The sequence below is a fragment of the Pezoporus flaviventris genome, unplaced genomic scaffold (genome assembly GCF_033815535.1).
Source record: "Pezoporus flaviventris isolate CSIRO_AGI_PZ_B2104156 unplaced genomic scaffold, CSIRO_AGI_Pfla_v1 ptg000002l, whole genome shotgun sequence".
NCBI classification, from domain to species: Eukaryota; Metazoa; Chordata; class Aves; order Psittaciformes; family Psittacidae; genus Pezoporus; species Pezoporus flaviventris.
The window spans coordinates 21,468,793-21,491,590 of NW_026892550.1; the positions used below are offsets into that span (position 1 = coordinate 21,468,793).

General features: G+C 41.0%; 1 protein-coding gene across 1 annotated transcript; it reads right to left on the reverse strand.

Annotated features, from left to right (window-relative positions):
• Positions 1-4,055: 4,055 nt before the first annotated feature.
• UGDH (UDP-glucose 6-dehydrogenase) lies at positions 4,056-18,400 on the reverse strand. Its single transcript, XM_061471246.1, has 12 exons — positions 18,186-18,400; positions 17,300-17,468; positions 14,870-14,971; positions 13,316-13,516; positions 13,041-13,238; positions 12,390-12,537; positions 11,118-11,212; positions 9,241-9,371; positions 8,383-8,516; positions 7,152-7,243; positions 6,952-7,062; positions 4,056-4,280 (listed from the first exon to the last, which is right to left on the reverse strand). The coding sequence occupies exons 2-12, from the start codon at positions 17,459-17,461 to the stop codon at positions 4,170-4,172; spliced, it is 1,485 nt and encodes a 494-aa protein (XP_061327230.1). The 5' UTR covers positions 17,462-17,468; positions 18,186-18,400; the 3' UTR covers positions 4,056-4,169.
• Positions 18,401-22,798: the final 4,398 nt, after the last annotated feature.

Below are 22,798 nucleotides of genomic sequence, written 5' to 3' on the forward strand. Positions count from 1 at the left end.
AACATCTGCCAGCCTTTATTACAGGTCCTACTATAAATGCTTGCTTTGGCTTGCTTACAGAGCAGATTTAACACAGTATTAGTGTAGCTTTTGCCAAGTTACTGCTCTTTCAGCATATCAACACCAGAAATACAGGAAAAATAAAAGGAGTTCTGAGCCATACAGCTATTATCAAACATAACACAATAATTATCCATGATTTCTTTACAGTGAGAGAAACAATGCTTCTGGAAATATAGTCCAGTGTTACTTCATGTTAGAATTCTCTTATACATTGATCTTAGGCTTTTACACAACTGCCAGCTGGTACCAAGTTTCAGAAGCTACATAAGCTATTTTTCTAACTGCATGTTTTGCTGTGGTTTCTAAGGAAAGCAGCCACATTTTGACTTCATAAACTAGAGGGGTGCTTTGTTTAAAAGAACATTTGAGGACAAGCCCTGAAGTTCTTCTCCTAGTTAAGAAATCCTGCTTTTACAACCATCTTCCTTTGCTATCGCCCCTTCAGTTTTTCCGTAACTCCATGTTAAAGCACCAACGTCTCACAGAACTCCTGGTTATAAATTCAGCACAGGTTTCATGACTATCTCATTTTTGTTTCCGATTAAGTTTCATGTTTAGTGGCATACAAAAAGAAAACGTCAATCACATTATTCTGTCAGTTTGTTTAACAAAGCAGCCATAAAATATTTTAAGAAACATTAATCTTCCTTGCAATCAGAAAAACATCAAATTGAGTTCTGGGAATATGATTTCAATTTGACACAGTGCTTTAAAAGAAGGAACAGCCTTTTTTAGCATCACTGCATCAATCCAATACACCATATGAAGCTTAATTAAATGTTACGCAACTAAAGAACCGCATCTTCAGTGGCTTCAAGTCTTCAGGTCAAATCAAAAGCCAGGGTTCATTTAAGAATAGTTTTAATTTTTTTCCTGCTTGATCAGTAATATTGGTGTCCCCTTCATTTAAAAGGATGTCAAGTACTTATGCCTCACTACAACATGCAGCAACCTACTGCAGATGTGCAGCTTGTAATGGAAATTCAGTTTGTAATGGAAATTCTTAGCTTTTAATGGAAAAAGTAATGAGAACCAACTCCAGTATTCCTAAATCAGACAGATAATCTGTTTCATTTCCATGCATTATTTTACAGTTCATTTTAAACTTTACCTGTTGGGCAAGACTATAGCACTACAAGAACTTCAGCTGACAGAGAGAAGTGTAAACTTGTTGGCCAGTACAAAAATCTCACCACTGACCACTCCTATACTAGTGTTGGTCAAAAATGCATGTCTTCTATTCATGTGCAATATTCTTGGCAACATGTACCTGGCCCCAGACTAGTTTTACTTTCACAGACACACAAGTAAAACAGTACATCTTGCCTGGCATTTACAATTAGTCAATTTGGCAAGACTTTGATAGGACTTAATTAACACAGTCTGTATCATACTATTTATAGGCTTGTATTAAAGCTGGATTTGCTTTGTATTCCCATTTTTACAGTGAAAAAAAAAATTAGTGCTGCTGTGGGATTGCATTTTATTAAGAACCCCATAAAAAATAATTTCAGAGCACAGGAGCCCATTACACAATTCTCATCAAGAATTACCTGCTGTGAGATCCTATAGACAAAGGCTCAATAGCATTAGACCCCATCTCTATGTGCACTACTCAAGCCTTCAAAGCAGGCATAAAAGTCACCTCCACTTACTTCCCTGGCAACTGTACCCTGAAGAGGATGGCTTATGATTTATAGTGCTACAAAAGTTTCTGGAGCTCACTCTTTCGGCCTGTGGTAAGGTTCTCTTGCATATGCAAGGTAAGTACTGCTGTATCCCAAAGGCATGCTCTACTGTTCAACTGTTCAGACTGAATTCATTCCACAAACCCAGTGGTGAACTGAAAGAATGCAGTCACCAAGAAACTAAATAAGCTGACTCTGAGAAGGTAAGGGAAGGGCCAGTACCAGTTGCCCTTCAGAAAGGATCTGCTGCTCCCCCCTTTCCTAAAAGGGTTAGAGTGATCCCACTAGCACGAACTTGCCGAGTGTTTCTAACTTAAGCCACGAGTTACTATCTGGGCTTTGACTAAGTCTGCAGGAGAAACAGGGCAGGAATAGGAGTATAGCGCCTAGCTCCTCCATCTCCTGATGCCTCAGGAAAACTGACCAGCCTTGCACATTCCTAATAAGAGCAATGTTTCAAACAAGAGCTTAGCAGCTCATCCATCTACTTCAAAACCATGAGGACAGCTCCCATTCAGAAGCACCACTATTGCAGCTGTGTGCATTTCTGAAATACATCCCAATTTTCTGGAGCCTCTACTCACCCTCCCTCTTAAGATGAGCCCTGAAGCAGTGCTGTGCTACCCTGAACACAATTCAGGAGAAGAGATCCTTTGAGCAGAACCTGGCAGTACCGCAAGGACAGGTGACAAGCCTCCCCTCTCAGGTGCTGCAGGGGCAGAGGTAGTTCAGGAGGATGCCCACCTGCAAGGACAGGGTGATCTACCAGTTGGATTGCAATGCTTACAAATACTACAACTGTATCACAGAGTTGTCCCTGCTCTGCAGGTGTTGTATGAAAGCAGCTTATGAATCAGGAAGATATGCATGATGAAAGATGACATCTTTGATTTTAAGCCCCCGCAATTCCCACTCACTTTGAGTGGCTTCTCATGTGCTCATAGAAAGATGGGACAAAAAGCCTGAGGCATATTTGCTCAAAGTGCTGAGTGATCACTGCATAGCAAGTCCCTGTGTGGAAGCCATTAACATGCAGAATCTGAAAGCACCTGGTTCAAAGATACAGCAATTTCAGTCAGATAACACTGTTTTGAGTAACAATTTCAGTAGATAATACAAGCTCCTTAAATCTTCAAATATCTGTCCTAAAGCTTAAATTGTAACTACATTTCTGTGGGTAAATAATTTAATAGTACTCATTATGAAGACAACACTGATCTTGTGCTCTGTTTAACCATTGATACAGCATAACTGAAGGCACATCTATTGAATAAATTCAGAAGGTATTACATGACTAGCTAAAGGATAATTCTCCAACATCTCAACACTATGATTATTCAGCTAAGACATCTACACTTTCTAGTCTGAAACCTGTTCATGGTCATCCTCTTCCATCCTCCCCTCCATTTCACAACCCCATGCAACAAGCCAAACACAAACTCTGTCATCTTAAGTATTTTAATCTCACTGGCCAATTGAGAATAATAAAAACAAGTAGAAATAAAATAATAAGTAAACGCAAAAAAAACCCAAACAAGATAAGATAGGAAGTATTCATTCCTGCTAATTAAATGAGGTAGCAAGCTGACTAATTTATGGGGCTGAATTTTTATTTTTCATAATTTAACAGCAGGGAATAGTTTTTGCAAATTCATTAAGAAAGCTGCTTTCAGATGAAGTATGTAAGCAGAAAGGAACAAAAAAGAGCCATCAGGTAGCTTCAAAGCCAGTATTTGCTTTCTGCTTGGGCTGACACCAAATTAGGTAATCCTGCTTAAACTGAATGTTCGAACAAGCAGAACGCTCCTCTACTGAAGAGGGGTTGTATTGGAAAGACTTGCCCCAGGAATCTGATTACATCAACAATTTATGTAGCTGCACATGGAATGTAGGCAAGACAACTAGAGAATCAAAAGTTAAGAAAAAAGTGAACCTGCATAGGGGTATTATTGTTGCAGTCAGCTCTATTTTAGGGCTCAACCCAAATCCTGCCAGATTCATTTAGCACTTTTTACTTCAATGCCAGTTAAGAGCAAGCATTTAACTGGGTGAAGAATTACCTGATCACTCTCCATAAGGAGACTGAAGTAAAAAGATACCATTTCTTTTGTTTTCATATAATTTGAAACATTCAAAGTGCAGTTTAGGAACACTTCCGGAAGCAGAAATCTGCAGTTTGAAGGTAACTTTTCCATTTAAAAGATGATTAATTATTAAAAACAGATTTGTACCATCCTTCAGTAACAAAAAAGCTATAAAAATAGAGATTTGAAATTAGACTGAATTCACATGTACCAGGTACCATTTCTAGTGTAAAATTGGTTTCATTTATGAAAATATCTTTCCTTAAAAAAAGGATAGGCTTACAGTTATTACCACTAAGAAGGTCCACAGAATTCCTTCAGCACCTATCAAACATTATACTCTTGGCTTTTTGACAGGTGGATCCTGCAGGCTGAATTTAGGAATTTCACATGAGGATGCAAAAGGAATTCTTTTGGCTGACACCTTCTTCCCGATTGTTTCGATCTGAAAGGGAAAACACATTTCATAAGTGGCAAGCTAAGCTGAGCATGTTGGCCTATGAGGAAAACTATAAATCACATTCAGGACCATGACACTAGAATAATACAAGCCACAAAGCAAAGTGTGCCCAGGGACAGTTTTTCTGGGATTGAAGTTGCAAAAAGGTTTTTGTTAAACACAGCCTTCCACAGGTGCCTGCTTTGCCTATTTAAAGCTGCATGCATCTTGCTAATTTGAAAATTCATGTGCCTCATCTTCCATAGGACTATCAGAACAGAAATCATAAAATGCTTCTGAGTGTTCACAGGATGCGAGTTCAGCCTCCTTTGTCTAAAAAATTATATCCAGTAAATTCAGATAGATTCCCAACCCCCCCTTAATGTAGTGGGTTGTGTTTGAAATAACACAACTCTAAAAGGCTAAAGGCAGTCAACTCTGTACAAGAGAAAGCATGTAACAAAGCCAACACACACAAGCCAGGCACTGCAATATTCAAAGAGCAAGACAGGTTCTCCTAATTTCTAGGTCAGACTAATGTAAATCACCATGGACAGAGCTTGTGGAGGACAAAACACCAAGTAACAAAACAGTTCAGACACCCAGCAAGCAAGGAGATCTGTGGCTTTCCTCTCAAGGAGGACAGGTCAGATGCAAAACACCAAAAGAAGTACTTCAGCTATTTTAAGTTTCACTGAATTTTGATGAATATATTTTAGAGACATCTGAGTTAACTCTAGAAAAGAGTTGTTCAAACAGTCATGTGAGGTGTAAGTACTGTATTTGCCCATAACAGCTTTAATTGGCTGGTTAAATCAGTTTATACAAGCCTGTTCATGAACAGTGTAAATAAGTGAATAGTTTAAGCAGGAGAAAAAACATCAATAAAGAATCCATCAATAAAGGATCCTGTAGCCATTATGCAAGTAATCACAATACTCAGGAGTACACAGAATAAAACAACACGCATCTGATCTGGCTTGTAGATTTTGTTCCAATTGTGTCTAGGTGAGATGCAGGTTATTCACAGATTTGGTGATTTTAGTATTAGTCACATTCCGTCTATGCTAGAAGTGCTTCAAGCCCTGCAATCAAGGCTCACTCTGCATTCTCTACTTGAAATCTGAGCAGATTTTCCCAAACCAGAAATTACTTCACCTATAATTACAGAGCTTCACATTCATATTCCCTAAACTGAGCTTCACTGTGGAAACAGGTTATAATTGAAATGGTAGGCGTGTTTAAAGTTTTTTTAAACTCTAGGTTGAATAAAAGAAACCCCACAACATAACAGCTCAAATCCATGAATTTGGAGTGTATGTAATGGAATTGCTATTGGCATCAGGCTGTATATACAATAGTTTTTAAACAAGGGCAGTTAAAAAGACTTGGGACCTAGAATATTAGATTTTGGGGCTGCCCTTTTAAGACAAAATCCTTATTATTTCACACAGAAAATATAGGTCAATTGTTGAACGTCTTCATAATGCCATTCTGGATGAAAAATCCAGATAATAAACCTGGATGACAAACTCGATTCTGGAAAGCAAACTCACAAATTGGTTAAAAATTCAACTAGAATTTCAAATAAAAGTTACCCAAGAGCTATGAAACAGAGCTTCTTATTTGGGAAGTCTTTGAAGACACAGACCCACAAAAGCTCCTCACAAAAACATCACATGGGTTATAATTTGATACATAATTTGCTATTACCTTAGCAAAATGCTTAGTTAAGAAGCTTTGGGCCCTTTCTTGGATGTAAACACAGACCATTGCTTTGATCTTCTGGCTGACATTAAATCAGTCCTCTCTAGCTTCCCATGTAACACTTCTGAAGATAAGTCAGTGAAATGCTGAAGCATCTTCACGTACAAGGCTTTCAAGTCCAGTGGCAGCCAGCTTGTGCAGAACTCAGGGAAAGTCCAAAGCTTCTTTTAATAATCTGTCCAAGTGGAGGATCTCACTGGCTGGTAAGCATGTTACCTGCACTACACCTTGCAACTGTAGGTAAACCTGCTTTATGTCATTTCTGACGAATGAAAAGGTGCTTACAGCTTCCATTTACTTCTGAAGGAAGCATACTCTGCTATTCTGTTACTGTCAATTTTAGATGTTGCCTTTTTCATCTGGTGAGGTTCAAATAAGTTTCCAGGTACAGGGTGTGGCACAGGTTATAACACACAGCAAATGCTAAGCTCAGCCCTTCTGATGGGTGGTAGCAGCAAAGACTGCAGGACTTGAGGAAACAGTGAAGGGGTTAGTTTTGGAAGCAATTATCCTGCTGGTTATCTAGAACTTAAGAATGGTATTTAGCAGGTTTTTACATCTATCTCAATCTGCATGATTTCCACAGTCCAAAGGGCAGAACAGCATTCAGATGTTGGTTCAACTCAATCTTAATGCTCTTTTCCAACCTAAAAATCCAGATTCTATGATTCTAAGGCATGCTTATACTACTGAATAAGCATCCTAGTCTGATGCAGCTTGGATTTTAACACAGTAATCTATGAAAACAGTAAGGTAATGGAGGAAGACAGTGCTAATGAGGAGACTGAAGTACAGATAGATAGGTCTAGAAGAGGATTTTTTCAGTTGCTACTCAGTCACTGCAGAAGGAGAGAAAAGAAGGAAGAAAGCAGACAGACAGAAATGTAAGCAGCATCATGCAGCTGATTACCTGGAAGCCAATGACTTGTAGCTCATTGTGAAGATCATCTAGAAGTCTCCTACCATCAAAGATAAATGCAGGCTTCAGCATCTTCTTATGAATACGTTCATAATCCAACTCCTGTAAAAGGCAATTAAAGCAGGTAGAATAAAGCAGGAGCATAACACTCCCTCTTTTTTTCTTAAGTTTAAATTGAAGATAAGATTTACCTTAAACATGTCCCATTCAGTGCAAATTACAAGGGCATGAGCTCCATCACAGGCTTCGTAGGGGTCTTTACTGATAGTGACCAACCGAGACACTGTAACAGAAGGAAAAATAAAAGTCCTGTTCTGCACACATACTTACCATCAATCTGCTGCACTACTGGCAAACAAGTCTTCTTCCTGCCCTACACAAACCCCAACTTTCAAGTCACTTACCTAGAGATGTTTACTATCAAGATCTTTATCACTTTGATTTCCCTTACTTGAGTGAAAGCAGCTTGTACCCAGCATCTGAACAGTCAGAGCACTTAAGTGTTTGAAGTTAAGCATTCAAATTTGTTTTAAACAGTCAAGAGCATCTCTAGAATTAGAAGTTACTATGGAGTGTTCACATACCAACTCTCACAAAGGTCACTGCCTCTACAACACAGCACATAACAGTTTGTATTTAACTCCATTCACGCTACAAAAGATACACATGGCTTACTAGCAGCTGCCTTCATCCTGACTGCCTCAGCAGTTCCCCCTCTAACTCAAAGGCATGTCAAAAAACATAACACCTTTCACTCCATCACAGTTCATTTTCCACCATTCTCTTCACATCTGATCCATCCTTCTCCCCCATTCATCATCTCTATTCTCCCCCTCTCCAATATGAAAATGGAACAAAAAAATCTCAAATACCCCCTACGTCTCTCCAAGAAATTTCTAGTTACAGATGATTACCTTAAAGTCTTCTTGAATTTAAGGAAACAAATTTGGAAGCAATACAGGGGAAGAATGCTCTACAGTGAATTCCAGAATTATTTCTTTATTTGTACTTTATATATGAAAGCAAGAACTATGGCAAGTTACTGGTACTGCTGAACCCAGGACAGCAGTAGCAGGTAGGACTCGGGACACAAAAGGAGCTGACAGAACAACATTATTCTCTTCTACTTATGGACATTCTCTCTCTTCCTTTCAATTAGGCAAAGAAAATTCTTTGCATGTGTTCAAGTGGCTATCGAAAGAAAAAAAAAAATCACAATAGTACATAATTAGTATTTAGCTATAGAAGCTATGGGGAAAGGAGGAAGAGTTACAGTAACCCTCTGACCTATAACAATCTTTAGTAAGTGTAACCATCATCATGGTGAAAATCTGAAGATAAGTTTACAGTATTTAACCTGACTTGTGTGTTTGGAGAGTAGGGTGGGAAGGAAGAAAATAAGCTTTACATGAGCATTCTTACCTTGGTTATCTTCTGAGACACCCAGATGTGAGAGATCCAAGATTATTTGTTCCTTAGGTACTTTAGGATCATAGATATGGAGCTTTGCTCCTTCATCCATTAAATACTTGCTAATATAGATACTGGATGACTCCCTAGGGAAGTGAATCAAAGAACCAGGTGGCATGTTGTAAGCAATTAAAGTCTTCAAGTATCATGATATATTATTCAATGCCAGAGCTTTTATACCAGTTTTATATTAAAAATCATAGTGGTAATCCATGCCAGCAGTAAACTTGATGTCTTGAGGGACATCAAGGAGAGCAATACAAAAAACAAGTTTACATCTATCTTGCTGAATCATGCCAGGGAGATACTAAGCTTCAGGACACCTTTTGACCATAATTAACAAGGCCCCAAGCTTATAAGCATTCCCCACAAACTGCAGTTGGACAGCTGTATCAAGTTTGAGCTTTGCGGGAAAACAGAAGTAACCACCTTTGGGAAACAAAGCTGAAACTTTGGCTTCATACAGTAATTTAGAACAGCTTGCAAAAACATTTGCATTCTTTTCTGTGGAGCATGGAAGGGCTCTGTCAGGAAAAAAAAAAAAATCTATCTTTGCTTACACAGGTTAATAAGGACTACAGTTATCTGCTCTAGATTCTGAGCCATTCAAGTATGCTCTAGAGGTCAAGAATCAATTGTCTCACCCAGCTGAGAAACACTAATACTTACTACAAATCAACTCGGTCACAACAGTTTAAGGGTCCCATATCTGATCTGGTTTTATTAATGCAATTCAGCTGGGGGAGTTAACTGTGTAGCTAGTGACAAGTGGAGGGAAACCACATTAATGAACAAAATTTGCTTTCTTACCTTGTGTCCCCAGTATCCTTTTTGAATGCAAACCCTAAAATAGCTATCTTCTTATCAGCAACAGTATTGAACAAGCTGTCAATAATGCGGGAAGCAAATCTTCTTCTCTGATAGTCATTCATGTCTATTACCTGAAATTACATCAAACATGATAGTATAGAAGGAAGCAATTTCAAACTATAGACAGATTCTATTAACAATCAAGCCAAGCTACCTACACAAGTTTAATATAGGCTTAAAAGAGAAAGCTAAGTATTTACTCAGTGTCATAAGTAAGCCAAAGATAAATCTACAGTTAATTTACCAAATCCTATTTTAATCAGTGACTATATATGCTAATGCATGATAGCATGTGTGCATAATGTAGTGCAAAGGCTAGGGATTTTTTCAGATTGCTTGTTTTTTAAATCTATATGTTACTGTATTCCAGGCAGAATCATGGAAAGCAATTTCAGTGTTAAGAGTACTTGGTGTCACATGGATATCCCATTGCCAGACGTAGACTTCCTTATGTGTCACACATAGTGACTGTGAAAATGTTTTTAGCCTTTTTAATCCACACAAGGTCCACAAAGTACATTAGCCTCTTTCCTGACAGGATTGAAAGCCTCTCCCCCATGGAGTAGATGTCTTAATGAGGTATGTTTTTAAGATGTCAACCTGCACCTCTTTAAAGGCAGACAGCATAAAACATGTCTTTCTTGTTCCAAGCAATTCATGAAAGAATTAATTGTTGCAAGCAAGTAACTAAACTGCTGACTAGCCCCTGGCTGGAGGTCAAACTATCTGAACAGGATGCCCAGTGGCTTTCTACATCACAGATAATGCAAGAAGCTGACAAGTCACAGATAGAACTCTCAGAGTTCTACAAGCAGTTAAGGGAAATTACGAGTGAGATCAAACCAAGCTTCAGACAATTGGAAGGGAATATTAAAGACCTTCTGGGAAATAGAACTTTGCAAAGCCAACAGAGCTTAAGTAACCCCTTCAACAGTACCACATGGCCATGATGACCCAGGTAATAGTATAAGAAATACTAGATTTAAGCATTGATGTGGCACAACTGAACCAAAGATGAAGTAGTAATTAATATTGGCAGGTTATTTATTTGACACCAGACTGGGATGGAGAAAAGGTAAGGGGGAAATGCTAGTCAAAAGGAATATTAAAAAAAAAAAGGAAAAGCTGCTAATAAGGTAGGCAAATCATGTGCTGGGTATTTTGGGGGCATCTGCTAGGCAGCCTTAATCACCATAGCCTAAATCGGGAAAATAAAGCTGTTCTTTTGACCATGCCACACATGTCAAAGCTGCCTCTTCAGTCAGTACTGGGGAGAGGGGTGAGGTCCTTTCACCAGTTAGTAGGGAAGCACTTGCTAGTACAGGCTGGTCATCCTGGAATTGCTGCATTGGTGCTAGGCCTGAGACCATCCCCATCTTCCCAACCATTCTTAACATTAACCAGGGAGCAGCAGCAACCATGTTCATTTATAAAATACTGCCAAGCTGTTTCAGAAAAGGCATTGTAAAAGTAGACCCTGAGGAAAAGAGAAGCTTTGAACTCAAAGTAGATGGAAATAACCAAGCACAAGAGAAATACTGGACTCCAGGCATACCTGTGGTTCACATTTTCTACTGCTACTTCTAGACAACTTCCCAATCCATTTGATACAGATAATTTAATTCATAAACAAAAACCCACAAACAAGTATCAAATGCTAGTGTTAGGCTGAGGGCCCTAAAATGTAGAGATGATCAATATCTATTCCTTAAAGCTGAAACACAGATTACATGTGAACAACGCTCAAAAGCTCAATGCTTGATACCTGAAAGCTTAAGAAATACAACTCCCTCAAAAAATTGGTGAAGAACTTGTACCTGTTGCCAGTAGCGGGCTACTTCAGGTAAGTTCAGTGCCTCACAGAGGTATACTAAATTCAAGACGTCCTTCTGAAAACAGCTACCTCCAAACCCTGAAAGAGAAAATGGTTATTTGACAGGTGACTAAGGTACTACTGTAAACCAGCCACTGGAATCAAGTAATTTTTTTTGCAGTCAGAAATAGTCACCATTATGTTTTTCCCCCAAGTATTTTGCTTCTAGCAAATGAAAACTTATGTATCTCTCAAAATCCAGCTCCCAGACTTATGTAGTCAGTTACAGAAGCCTTAAAATCTGTTTCAGGACGCACTGAGATCAATGGAAGTTTTAACCCAGTCTCATGGAAACATACGGTAGCCCCTAGGTTTTTTGTTATTACAAGTGGGTAGACAAGCTCCTAAGTTTTTGCTCTCCCTCCACTTAGAGATTTAGATTAACATTTCTCAGAACAAGTATGTTAATCAGAGTTCTTTCCTCCCTCATCACCAAATGGATAGCTAATCACTGGCAAGAAACAAAGATCACTATAGCCAGGGGAGAACTGAGACAATTAACAGTGGGATCTTTGACCCCTTACTTTGCTCAGCAGAGTCTCAGATGCAACATGTTGTAAAAGAAATTATACTAACCTAATAGGAATTTTGGTAATTTTTTGTTATCTGCTTTTCACTCTTGCATAGGCTCTATGAGAGGTTATATTTAATAAGGTTAAAGTCATACATTCTTTTTAACATGTAGACTGTAGCCATATAGACATGCTTTAGTCTTATTCTATAAGTTTGCAAGTTTGATGTATCACAACTTCATCACATCTTACCCTCTAGTATATTTGAACAATTGAATTCATTCTACAAATTAGGAGTTGCCATCACACACTCTGACCTAGAGGCACCCTCTTCCTCAGGCCACTGGCATCAACTCCTGAACAAGACTGCAGCAGTTACAATCAGGAAGACATTTTGGAGAGCACTATCATCAGCGATGCTCAAGAAAAATAAAATTGTGGCTTTTTTTTCCAGAGTCTCAGGCAGGATAAACCATACACTCTGAACTCTCAGCTTTCAGACTGCCAGCTTCTAGAGCAACCTCAGTCCTAGACATACTACCAGCAAAACTGATTTATGCTAGTACTCTGCAGCAATAGTTTCATTCTGTAGAAGATTTTAGAGTATCAGATCACTTGCTTCAAAACACTTCTAGTAGACTTATTACACTGTTAAACAGAAGTCCAGAAGGGAAAAAATCCCAACCCCCAGATTTTTCATTTACCAACACTGGCTTTGAGAAACTTATTTCCAATTCTTTGGTCTGTTCCAATAGCTCTTGCTACTTCTTCAACATCTGCTCCTGTTGCTTCACACAGAGCACTGATTGAGTTAATGCTGCTGATTCTTTGGGCAAGGAAAGCATTAGCTGCCTGTAGATAAAACACATAACGAGGAGAACTTAGGTTTTTTGAGAAATCAAGATGCCCACGGACCTAAGCGAGTTACTACTGGAAGAATTACTTTAACTCTGTAACTCTGCTGAGATACAAAAATGGTAACATAAGCACTTTGATACATAAATGCCAGTTAATGGCACCCAAGCAAAATAACGTAGTTTTTAACTTGCAGAGTTCAACCTGTTTTCATGATGGTAACCTGTTTCCAGAGCACTGAAAGTTTACTCTTAGTAATAAATAACATAGCAATAAAAGTGAGAAAAGGATTTCAGGGAAAGTTTATATCATCTGTTAGCTCAGCTGAAACAACTGGAAAAGATGAATATCCTTTGACATACATACTGGGTCCTCCCAACTATGTTTGTCTTTTCTAGCTGCATCACTCAGCATCAGTGAACTTAAGTCTCACTCTGAGTCTTCTTTGTCTCACTTACACCCATTGCTCATTGCAGACAGCAGTGGTAAGTAACACTAACCAGTTTAGAAAGCTCCGATGACCACGTATTGGTTGTGAGAATTTTTTCTTTGGGCACCCAGTGCTCATAAACAGCACAAAGAGCACGGACAGCTTTCTGTCCCTCTGGAGAATCATCTCCACCGATAAGCACTCTATCTGGGTTCTTCAGGTCCTTGATGGCTGTTCCTTCTGCAAGGAACTCTGGGTTAGACAGCACCTAGAGCACAGAAAGAACAGGTAACAGCCAAAAGCAACAACCAGCCTTTAAATATAAAACTCAAAGATTACACTTACCTGCAAATCTAAGTTAGGCTTAGTATTAGCATCAAATATTCTACGAATGCTCTCTGCAGCACGTACTGGAACTGTGCTTTTCTCAGTGACAATTTTATAGCCATTTGAATTTTGCACAATTCGTCTAGCACAAGCTTCAATGTATTTCAGATCAGCTGCTCGGCCTTTTCCCATGCCATAGGTCTTTGTTGGAGTGTTAACCTAATTACAAATACATGGAGAGGGAAGAAATTTTACACAATAGGTGCAATTGTTATAATGAAAAAGACATTTTCCTTCCCTGAGTCCAGCTTGCTTCGAGCCCATAATCTTTATCCAGATGAACAGCTATTGGCTTTCTCCATCACCCATTTTGTCATGTAAAGCAAGCTCACTGGCCTCTATTCAAATAGAGTTTAAACAAGAGCAATTCATAGAAGCTTCATAGGCTTCAGTGAAACTTATTCTAGAAACACCAGTAATTTTTTCATGATTAGTGCCAGACACCTTTTGTTTCCTGTCCCATGTTAGGAGTATGATACACAATCTTGCAGCTAGTGAAGTAGTTATAGGTTTCATTGCTAAGTGGGTTTAAACTAAGTGTAGAGCTGCTGAAAATTGCTATGCTGAGGTAAACAGAAAAGGCAACATGAGGGAAAACACATCACTTAAATTAAGACAGAGGGTCCTTTTTATTACAAACTGAAAGAAATGGCAACAACATGCAAAACACAACAGCATGCTTTAAGCCAAGGACAGGTGGCAATATATGGGCTGTATTAGTGGCAATCCTCCAGAAAAGTAGCATTCATTTTAGACTTAATGAATGGAGAAAATTACTATCAGAAAGAGCTCTGTACTGAGGTGCCCTAACAAAGAGGGGCTCTCAAGATAAGATGACTGAAGTAACAAAAAAAAAAATGAACTGTGGCCTACCAAGATGAATAGCAAGCAGTCCTTTTGCATTCTGCATTAGGAACAGCTGTCTAGATTACAAAACATTACACTATTTATGTTTGACTGGATCCTCTAAGTGGTATCAGCAGCTTAGAAATATTAAAGCTAGAAAATATTATAAAGCCAGCCAGCCCCCCCCCCCCTTTTTTTTTCTTTAAAGCTTCTAGAAATAAGTTGTCTTTGTAACCAAATAATCAGGATGACTTTACATCCCTATCTGGGAACCACATCATTACGAAAGTCCCATAGATTTCAGTAGTACACTGCAAAGACAGATACGCACTATATTCTACCCTAAGACCCCAGACATCTAACCAAACTAGTTATCGACATTTTCATTTTGATTTAGAGCCTGTTTCTTTGTTAGATGTTCTACTGGCTATAAAAAACACAAAAAGAAAATAAGCTTACTTAACACTTTTCCCACAGTACCCAAAAAGACAAGGAGAAAACTGCGACACAATACATTTCTAACTGAATCTACATGACGAAACAAAGGCCTCTTCCTAATGTAATAGAAACAATGATTTGATAAGAGAAAAACAAACAAAAAAAAACAATCACCGAACAAAAAAGACAACCACACCACACACAACCACCTTCTCCCCCTCAACTTACAGAAATAAATACAAGATCAGCTTCTCTAATGGCATCATCAATACTGGTGGAAAAGAAGAGGTTTCTTCCTCGACAGGATTCTACCACTTCTTTTAACCCTGGCTGGAAAAAAAAAAAGGCAGTCAAGATTAATGCAGGTAGAAGAACAGTAAACCACATGCCCAAACTGACATTTCCGATACAGAAGGACTTTTTACTTCCCCTCAGAATGGCATGTTTTCAGCCTGCCAGATGTAAAGTTTCTGTAGATTTGCACAGTGAAATAGATAAAACCCTTTCGTATTCAAAATACTCAAAACACCATCTTGAAAAGCTTTCCATCACACTGAATTTTTACTTGCACAACTAGATTTTAGACTTCAGTTATTCCCATGCTCAATTCTATTAGCATGAGCAGCAATTAAAGAAATACCTGTAATGTTTAAACTCAAGAAGTCTTACAATATTCCTTAGGCTGCAAAGAAAATTGATGGTTCCAACACTCTTTTTCTCTCAGCTACACATTCCATGATCTTCCCAACATCAGATCTAAAACTGATTTAATGAAAAACCCATAAAGAGGTCTGCCACCAAATTAGCAAGCCCAGATCCACTGAAAGGCAGGCAGTGGAGACACATAGGAAATGACCACCCCTGGCAGCCACATATCTTTGAACCAAATTGAACTTATCATGATACCACACCCGCAGTGTGGAAGAATCACAGGTACGATTTGATGAGATTCTTTGCAGTGACACATGCTGTACTATAACAATTCCCCTTCTCTTAAGGCCACCACTCAGACAAGAGGAGCAGGAGTCCATGTGTACATGATCAATCCTCTGTGTTAGAATCGTCTACAACATTATTTAATGAAGATATAGTTGTCATAGATAAAAGAAGCCTTTAGTTTTGTTTGAAAAATGAAGTCATACACTCTAACATGGCAATCAAATCTCCACCTTGAGAGTAGCTTATCATGACATGAGAGATCTGAGCGAGTGCCAGAAAGGCAAAGGTTCACTGGAAAGAGGAAAACAAAGCAGAAGCTTTTTTGTGCAAGTAATTTTTGCTGTCTCATTTATATCAAATGCCTACTTAAAAGGAAAATAAAGGTCAGCACAGGCAGAATAACACATAACATTTGATGGGTTGTAACAACCATTGTGTTACTGGGATGTAAATAGAAAAGCAGTCCATTAGACAATTTCTAACACTGGAAAGAAAAAAAGAAAATACAAATATCCCCCCCCCCCCCCTCCCCAAACCTCACTGTGCAATGACTCAATTTTATAACTGCCTGAACTAATTCTTGGCAGTTTTTGTACATTCTTTGCAAGCAAAGGACACTATTCCAGGAAGCAGATGTTGTGAGGTGGGTTTTTCTTGTTGGCCTTTTTTTTTTTACATGCCAAGACTAGCTCTACCTTAACTCATTCAGTCTAAGTATTTATAGAAAACAATGTACTTGCTTTCATGATCTTTATTGATGTCTCATCTGCTAATCTGAGCATTATACACATTTTCTTTTGAATATGAATGACAAAGGAGGCCTATTCATCTTCACTTAAAGAGTCACAGGTTTTATTTGAAGAGAGAAAGACTGCATTAGAGTTACAGCACAGACAGGAATTAAAAGACTTCTTATAGCAAAAAAGTAACCAAGTACAAGGCAATATGCCTTGTCTTTTGGAGCCAAGTGAAGGTAAGCTTTCCCTCCTGTTAAAGAAAAGAGCTCAAATGTATAAATGAAATCTTTTGTGCATCTCATGAAAGATTTAAGGAAAGAAAGAGACCTATTCTTTAGGTGTGAAAAGGAGTAAAAAACCAAGTTCTGAAGAAGGAAAATCTATTTTAAATGCTTTATTGACGTAATTCTGTAATGAAGGAGTGACACTGTGATAAACTTAAAGTAATCTTTACCTGGCCTAGTCTTCCAGGACCAGATGGAAGGTTTTACAGCACAAGTGAATCAGGAACATGACTGTTCCCATCTTATAATAGGGTTAAGATGGGCAGCACCAATTGGCTTTTGGCAGTATTCAGGATTGGAATAAAGCTCACCACTCAGCATTACACATTCATATAGTGCTACAACACAGCAAATAACATCTGAAACTAAGTAAGAGAACTAGGCTATGACTAAACTGGGTTCTGAAAGAAAGTCAGTGTGATTTAGCACAGTTCACTGTATACACATTTTTCCTTAGTAGGCTCCTCATATATAATCCTTAAATACCTGCCTGCACCAGACATATTAAGATATTTTCAAAATCTGATTTAGTGAGCAGTAGCAACAAGCAAATGTTCCAGAATAATCTTTTTGAAGGACATCACTGTGCTATACTTATAAAGATTCAGAGGTGGGCCATGTAGAAATGCCATGCGGTGGGAAGAGGGAAGCAAATGCAACACTGGATGGAAGAAGAGATAACAGTGAGGGAAGTTTACCTCATAGATGGGGAGCGTATCCGAATTCCAGGCATTGATTCTGGCCTCATTGACATCCACAACAGTAACTTTGATATTGGGGCACATCTGTGCAATCACACTACAGGTTGGGCCACCAACATAGCCAGCCCCAATGCAGCAAATCTTCTTAATGTCGAACATGATTACTCTATTAAGAGAAGGAGGGGAAAAAAAAGAGAATCAGGATTTGAAAATACTGGCCAAAAATTCAAGGAATTAACAGGTAATTAATGATTGGCGATTTTATTGTGCTGGCACGGGGAGAAACACTTCCTCGCAGCTGATCTCTTGATATGGGCTGCAGTTACTCTCTCCCACCCGGGAAGGCTTCAGAGCCTGCCCCGCTCCAGGGGGGCTGGCACACACAAACCGTTGAGGAAGCGTTTTCTGCGGTCGCTGTGAAGCCTGCTAACACAAATACCGCCCCTCGGGCCGGGCAGTTACCGATGCCGCGATAGCTCCAGGCACAAGCCGAGGCCGCAGGGTGGGGGAGCGGCGTGCCCCGTTGCGGGCAGAGCCGCGCCAAGCCGGGACCCCCGGACCAGGCCTAGATCCCGGTCCGTCCCCGGAGCCCCTCAGCTGAGAGAGGCGCCGCCAGCGCGGAGACCGCAGCTCCGGCCTCCTCCTTCGTGAAAGAAACAGGCAGCAGCCGACCCCACTCTCTTCCCAGGCGGCTCGGGCGGGGGCCGACCCCCGCCGGCTCCATCTCGGGAACCCAGCAAAAGGCTCCAGCCGGCCGCAACCCGGTCCCGCGCTGAGGAGGAGGCGGCCACTGGAGGAAAAGGCCGCCACCGCCCCGGGAACCCCCGGTGAAGGCAGAGCGGGGACCCGCGGGCGGCACCGGAGCTGCAGCCCAGACACTTACAGTGGGCGGGAGCGGTTCTGCCCCGCCACCGCGGATCTGGCGGGAGACTGCGGTGAGGATGCTCAGCGAGCTCAGGACAACGGTCCGCTACGAGTGGAGCAGCAGCGGCAGCAGCAGCTATTTAAAGGGCCCCCGCGGGGCCGAGGCAGCTGTTTCATCCCGGGGACGCCGAGCAAGACCGGTTCCGCCCCACTCTTTCCCCGGGGGCGGAGGAGGTTGGCGCGGAGCCCACCCGCCCCACCGCCTCCCCTCCCCGGCCCGGCCCGCCCCGCCCCGCCGCAATGCCGGCCAATGGGCGCGGGACACCTCAGGCGCTGCCGCTGGCCGCGCAGGCCCGGCCCTGCCCCGCCACCTCACGGGCTGTTGAGGGGCCGCAGGGTCCCCGGGCCCGACTGGGGTCTGCGCGGCCTAGCTTCGGGGCTGGGACTGGGGCGGCCGCGCCGAGGAGGCTTCCCTCAGACGAAGGGAAGGGAAGGGAAGGGAGCGCTTCTTGGGTGCTCGCCGCTCTCGGGGTGGACTGTGTCCCGGTGCACGCTTTCCCCATATGTCACTTTGGGGGTTTTATGCCACATTACCCTCGCTTTGGGCTTTTTTGTGTCCTGAGGGCTGGAGAGGTGGCTGGTCTTGCTGCTTCTTAGTGGGAGAGGCCACCAAGAGCCACTGGAAGGGTCCCCAGCTGCCCTTGTCCCTAGTGGTTGGTGGTGGTGGGGTTGGTGCAGTGTTGGGGAGCAAGTCCGAGCCCCAGTGGAAACATTGCCAGTGGCCTCGGGCAGCTCTAGCATGGCCTGGGCTCCCAGGGGAGGTCGAGTGGCACCCTTGGGGTGAGGGACTGCTGGGCTGAATGGCTCCCCTCTTCTGATGGGGAAATGACTTCTGGTGGTAGAATGTGCATGAGAGGAAGTGTTAGTCCTTCAGCTGTGCTTACTGTGAAACACAAAACTCGGTGTTCATTCTTCTGTAGGGTAGAGCCATCTTAGCAAAGAGAAGTGAACAGAAAACATGGGTAGGCAGCAGTAAAACAGTGTTTAAAGTCCAGATAGCAAACATTGCTAGAGTAAGGAAATAGAATGAGCTTGCATTCTTTTGCCCTTCTGAGCTGGGCACTGCCCAGGATCTCTTGCCTAATTGTGTTAAAGTTCTAAGATACTACTGTTGTCTTTGGTATCAATGTTCTCTGTTATTGGTATACTTAGTTGACTTTAGTAGCAGAAAGATTGTGAAAAATCTGCCATCTTGTCTTTTCCAGTGTATTCAAGTTCACTTACAGTGCATCATCTCCTAGAAGCTGGAGAGGGTTTTCCAGCATCTGCAATACCGTAGTCATTTATGCTTTAAACAGATTAGAATTTCTATGTTGAATAGAAATGTTAAATGTTGCCAAATTAGGTGAGTAATATATGTATGTCCTTGTTAATAATGTGAATAAAGTATTGCCTTGTTCTGGCAGGGCATTTTTGTCCATAGATGTTAAAGGGTATATGTATATGTATATATATATATATATATATATATATATATAAAAGGGTACATATATATGAATATAGAAAAAGGAGTCATTATTTCTGTTTTATATTTTGCTTTGTTATCATTTTACTCCAGAGGATCTGCCCATTCCCTAATCAGTGCCTATTTAAGTGAGTACATGGTATAACTCACTGGCCCTTTAGAAATGGTACTGTAAAATATGTGTGTTTATACTGAAAGAGCCTACTGAGGTTTGCAGTCCCAGTGCAGGATCCCAGCAGAGTCAGTGTGGTTAGCCAAAGAGCTGCCTGGCCAAAGTGCAGGGTTCACCATGTTTATCCTGAAGTAAAAACAAGTAGCTCCTTGTTTCACTGCTAATTTGCACAGATGTCTCAGTTTTGAGCACATCACTTTTTTTCCAGGGAAGCCTAGGCAAAGCAGATGGAAGCTCGGTGAGCTGTCACTACCAAGTCAGTCTTGATGGCCATCATCATCATATGCCGTCATCCTCAAACCCCTGTCTATCTCCTTAGGACTCAGAGTAGCCATAAATGCATACACAGGTACTCCTGAGAACTTCTCCAGTCCCTCTGTACGTGCCTGTTCCTATCTTGGTAAGGCCAAATCCACCTCAGATTCGTTATGTGGTCCCCTAAGGGTGTTGATAATGGTGTGTGTGCCTGACAAACAAGAAGTGGATTTTCTAAAGGAAATGGTGGTGGCTGTGTGCAAAGGCACGTTTGTGAGGAAGAGTTCCCTTTGCATATTGCTGGTTGTGTGGGTAGTTAGTAGTTCATTGGAGTGCACCAATACCTCCTAGTTACTGCCTTTGCTAAGAATGAGGGCAGCAGCTTCAGAGTCTTCCTTGGCTCAGAGAGTTCAGGCATATATTTTAGTGTGAGGTGTCCCTGCCCATGGCAGGGGGTTTGGAACTAGATGATCTTAAGGTCCTTTCCAACCCTAACTATTCTGTTATTCTCTATGTGTGTCTAAAGTGCTGCAGCTGGTGGGTTATAAGGAAACATGGAGATCTAATTCTCCACCTGCAACCATGCTAGCTTGCCAAGGAGCCTGAAAGGGAATACTTTTTGGGTGTGCTTATCATGGCCCTTTCCTGGGAGGAGAAGGGTCTGAGTTGCGGTCTATGGTTTGAGAGCTGTTACAAATGCCTGAAGAGCCCTTGGAGGTGGGAACATACCTCAGTCTCTTTTCTGTTAGCACAGGGCCTTCACTGGTAGAATGCAATTATCACACTTCCTGCCTAGGAAGTGAATCTCAAATTCCATCCTGCAGAATGGCACAACTTCCCCAGAAAGAATGATGAGGGCTTCTTTTAGTAAAAACCTACACCCTGGTTGCGAGGGCAGTGCTGGCAGGGGAAAAATGCACAGCTCAAAGTTGCTGCAGTGAGAAAGGCAGGGAGCTTGGGTGTCCTCTCTTATTTCAGAATAAAATCAGAATTACTGGGTGGGAGTTTATTTATTTGCCTGTTCAGGCAGACCCATTGTTTCTCAGTATGCAGAATTTTTACAACACGTTGCAAATACTATAGAGCCTATGTAAGGCTTCAGGGCATGGTATTGAACCTCCTAAAGCATGCTGCTTGGGAAGCACAGCTATGGGCTGCTACAAGGCAGATGAAGCCAGTCCACTGCTGGCCACATTTATAAATAAAAGTGAGAGTTATGCTCCATTTTCTGAAGGCTCAGTGTAGGCTGTTCATCCTTTTGCAGTGCAGGATCAGTAACTTCAATAACAACAGGAATGGGATTTCAGGTGTATGCTTTTCTTTAGCGCTGCTTGTTCACTAGGTCAGATGGATCCCCCTTCCAGGTAGCCTGGACCTCACTTGGAGGCAGCCTTTCCTTCCCACTGTGTATCTAACTTGGGGCTATAAATTCCTTGCTGGGAAGCAATGCCTAAACATCGGGTGCATAAAATGAAGTTTTATAATGCTCATTTCTTGCAATAACAGAAAATTAATAATCCTTCACATTAGCAAAACATAATGTATAAAAACCGAAGCTTGACATTTTCAGATTCAAGAGAGTTGTTTTCTCAAAGTGCAGGTAAGTAACCACTGAAATGATTTAGAGATGGTCCATCTCTGGAAAGTTTTTCTAACATATTTTCTAGCACAAAAATTAAATAATTGATGCAAATCCTATGGATGTCAAAGGAGATGTTCAGAATAATCCAGTTTGGCTTTATAATTTGTGATCTTATTGTGTATTTATGAAAGATTTTTACTAAATACCCCCTTAACTGGTTGCTGAAAGGTATCTTAGCAGGGTGCCCATTCCGCTAAAGAACTGTACCAATGAAGGATTGCCACTCTCCAAGTCTTGTGTATTGCAGACTGTGTCAGAAGCCTTTTCTCCTTTCCACAGAGAGTTCACCTCCGTGTTCATTTATTCTCAGGTGAGTTCTTATGGGTGTTATTTTGGAATGAAAATTGCCAGAGCTGCTGCTAGGGCTGACTGATGAGTCACTGCTCCATTCATCTGGATTTTTACATTTTCAAGATTGTAATTTGCATAATGACTTAACTGTAAGTAACCTATACTTCCTAGACTGCTGCTTAACTATGCATCCTACTAGGAGATCATCTTTCCAGACCCTTATATTAAATAGCCTGAACTGTAATTCATGGAAGCATCCATGTCCAAGAAAGGTGATTATCATAATTTGTACAGACCTGCTTGAGGAGAACAGGCATTTTAGAGATATTTGTAAATTTTTGGCTACAGATACACATAGGACAGAGACAATAAGCTAGTCAATACGCTAGTGTTAGGGAACAGACTCCAAAAGGAGTGTTAGTTTGACAATACGTTTCCTTAGGTACCTAAAGGTACTGAGGTCTAATCTGAGCAGTTCCATTGTCTGCCTCATATCTAAATTTGATCTGACCCTGAAAAAGAGCAATTCCTTTGTTATATGCTGTCACTCAACCTGGCCTTTAGTGTGTGCTCAGGCAAGGGCTAACACCCGCAGGATCAAGCAGCATGCAGTCAAAACATTTAAGGCTGCTTCATTCAAAAATCTTGGTCAAGGGAAGTGGTAGTGTCTTTTTAATATCATGTCTCAAAGGCCTAGAGCATGTACAAGTGTGAGATTGGATCCTGTGTTCTCCTCTCTGTGGCAAA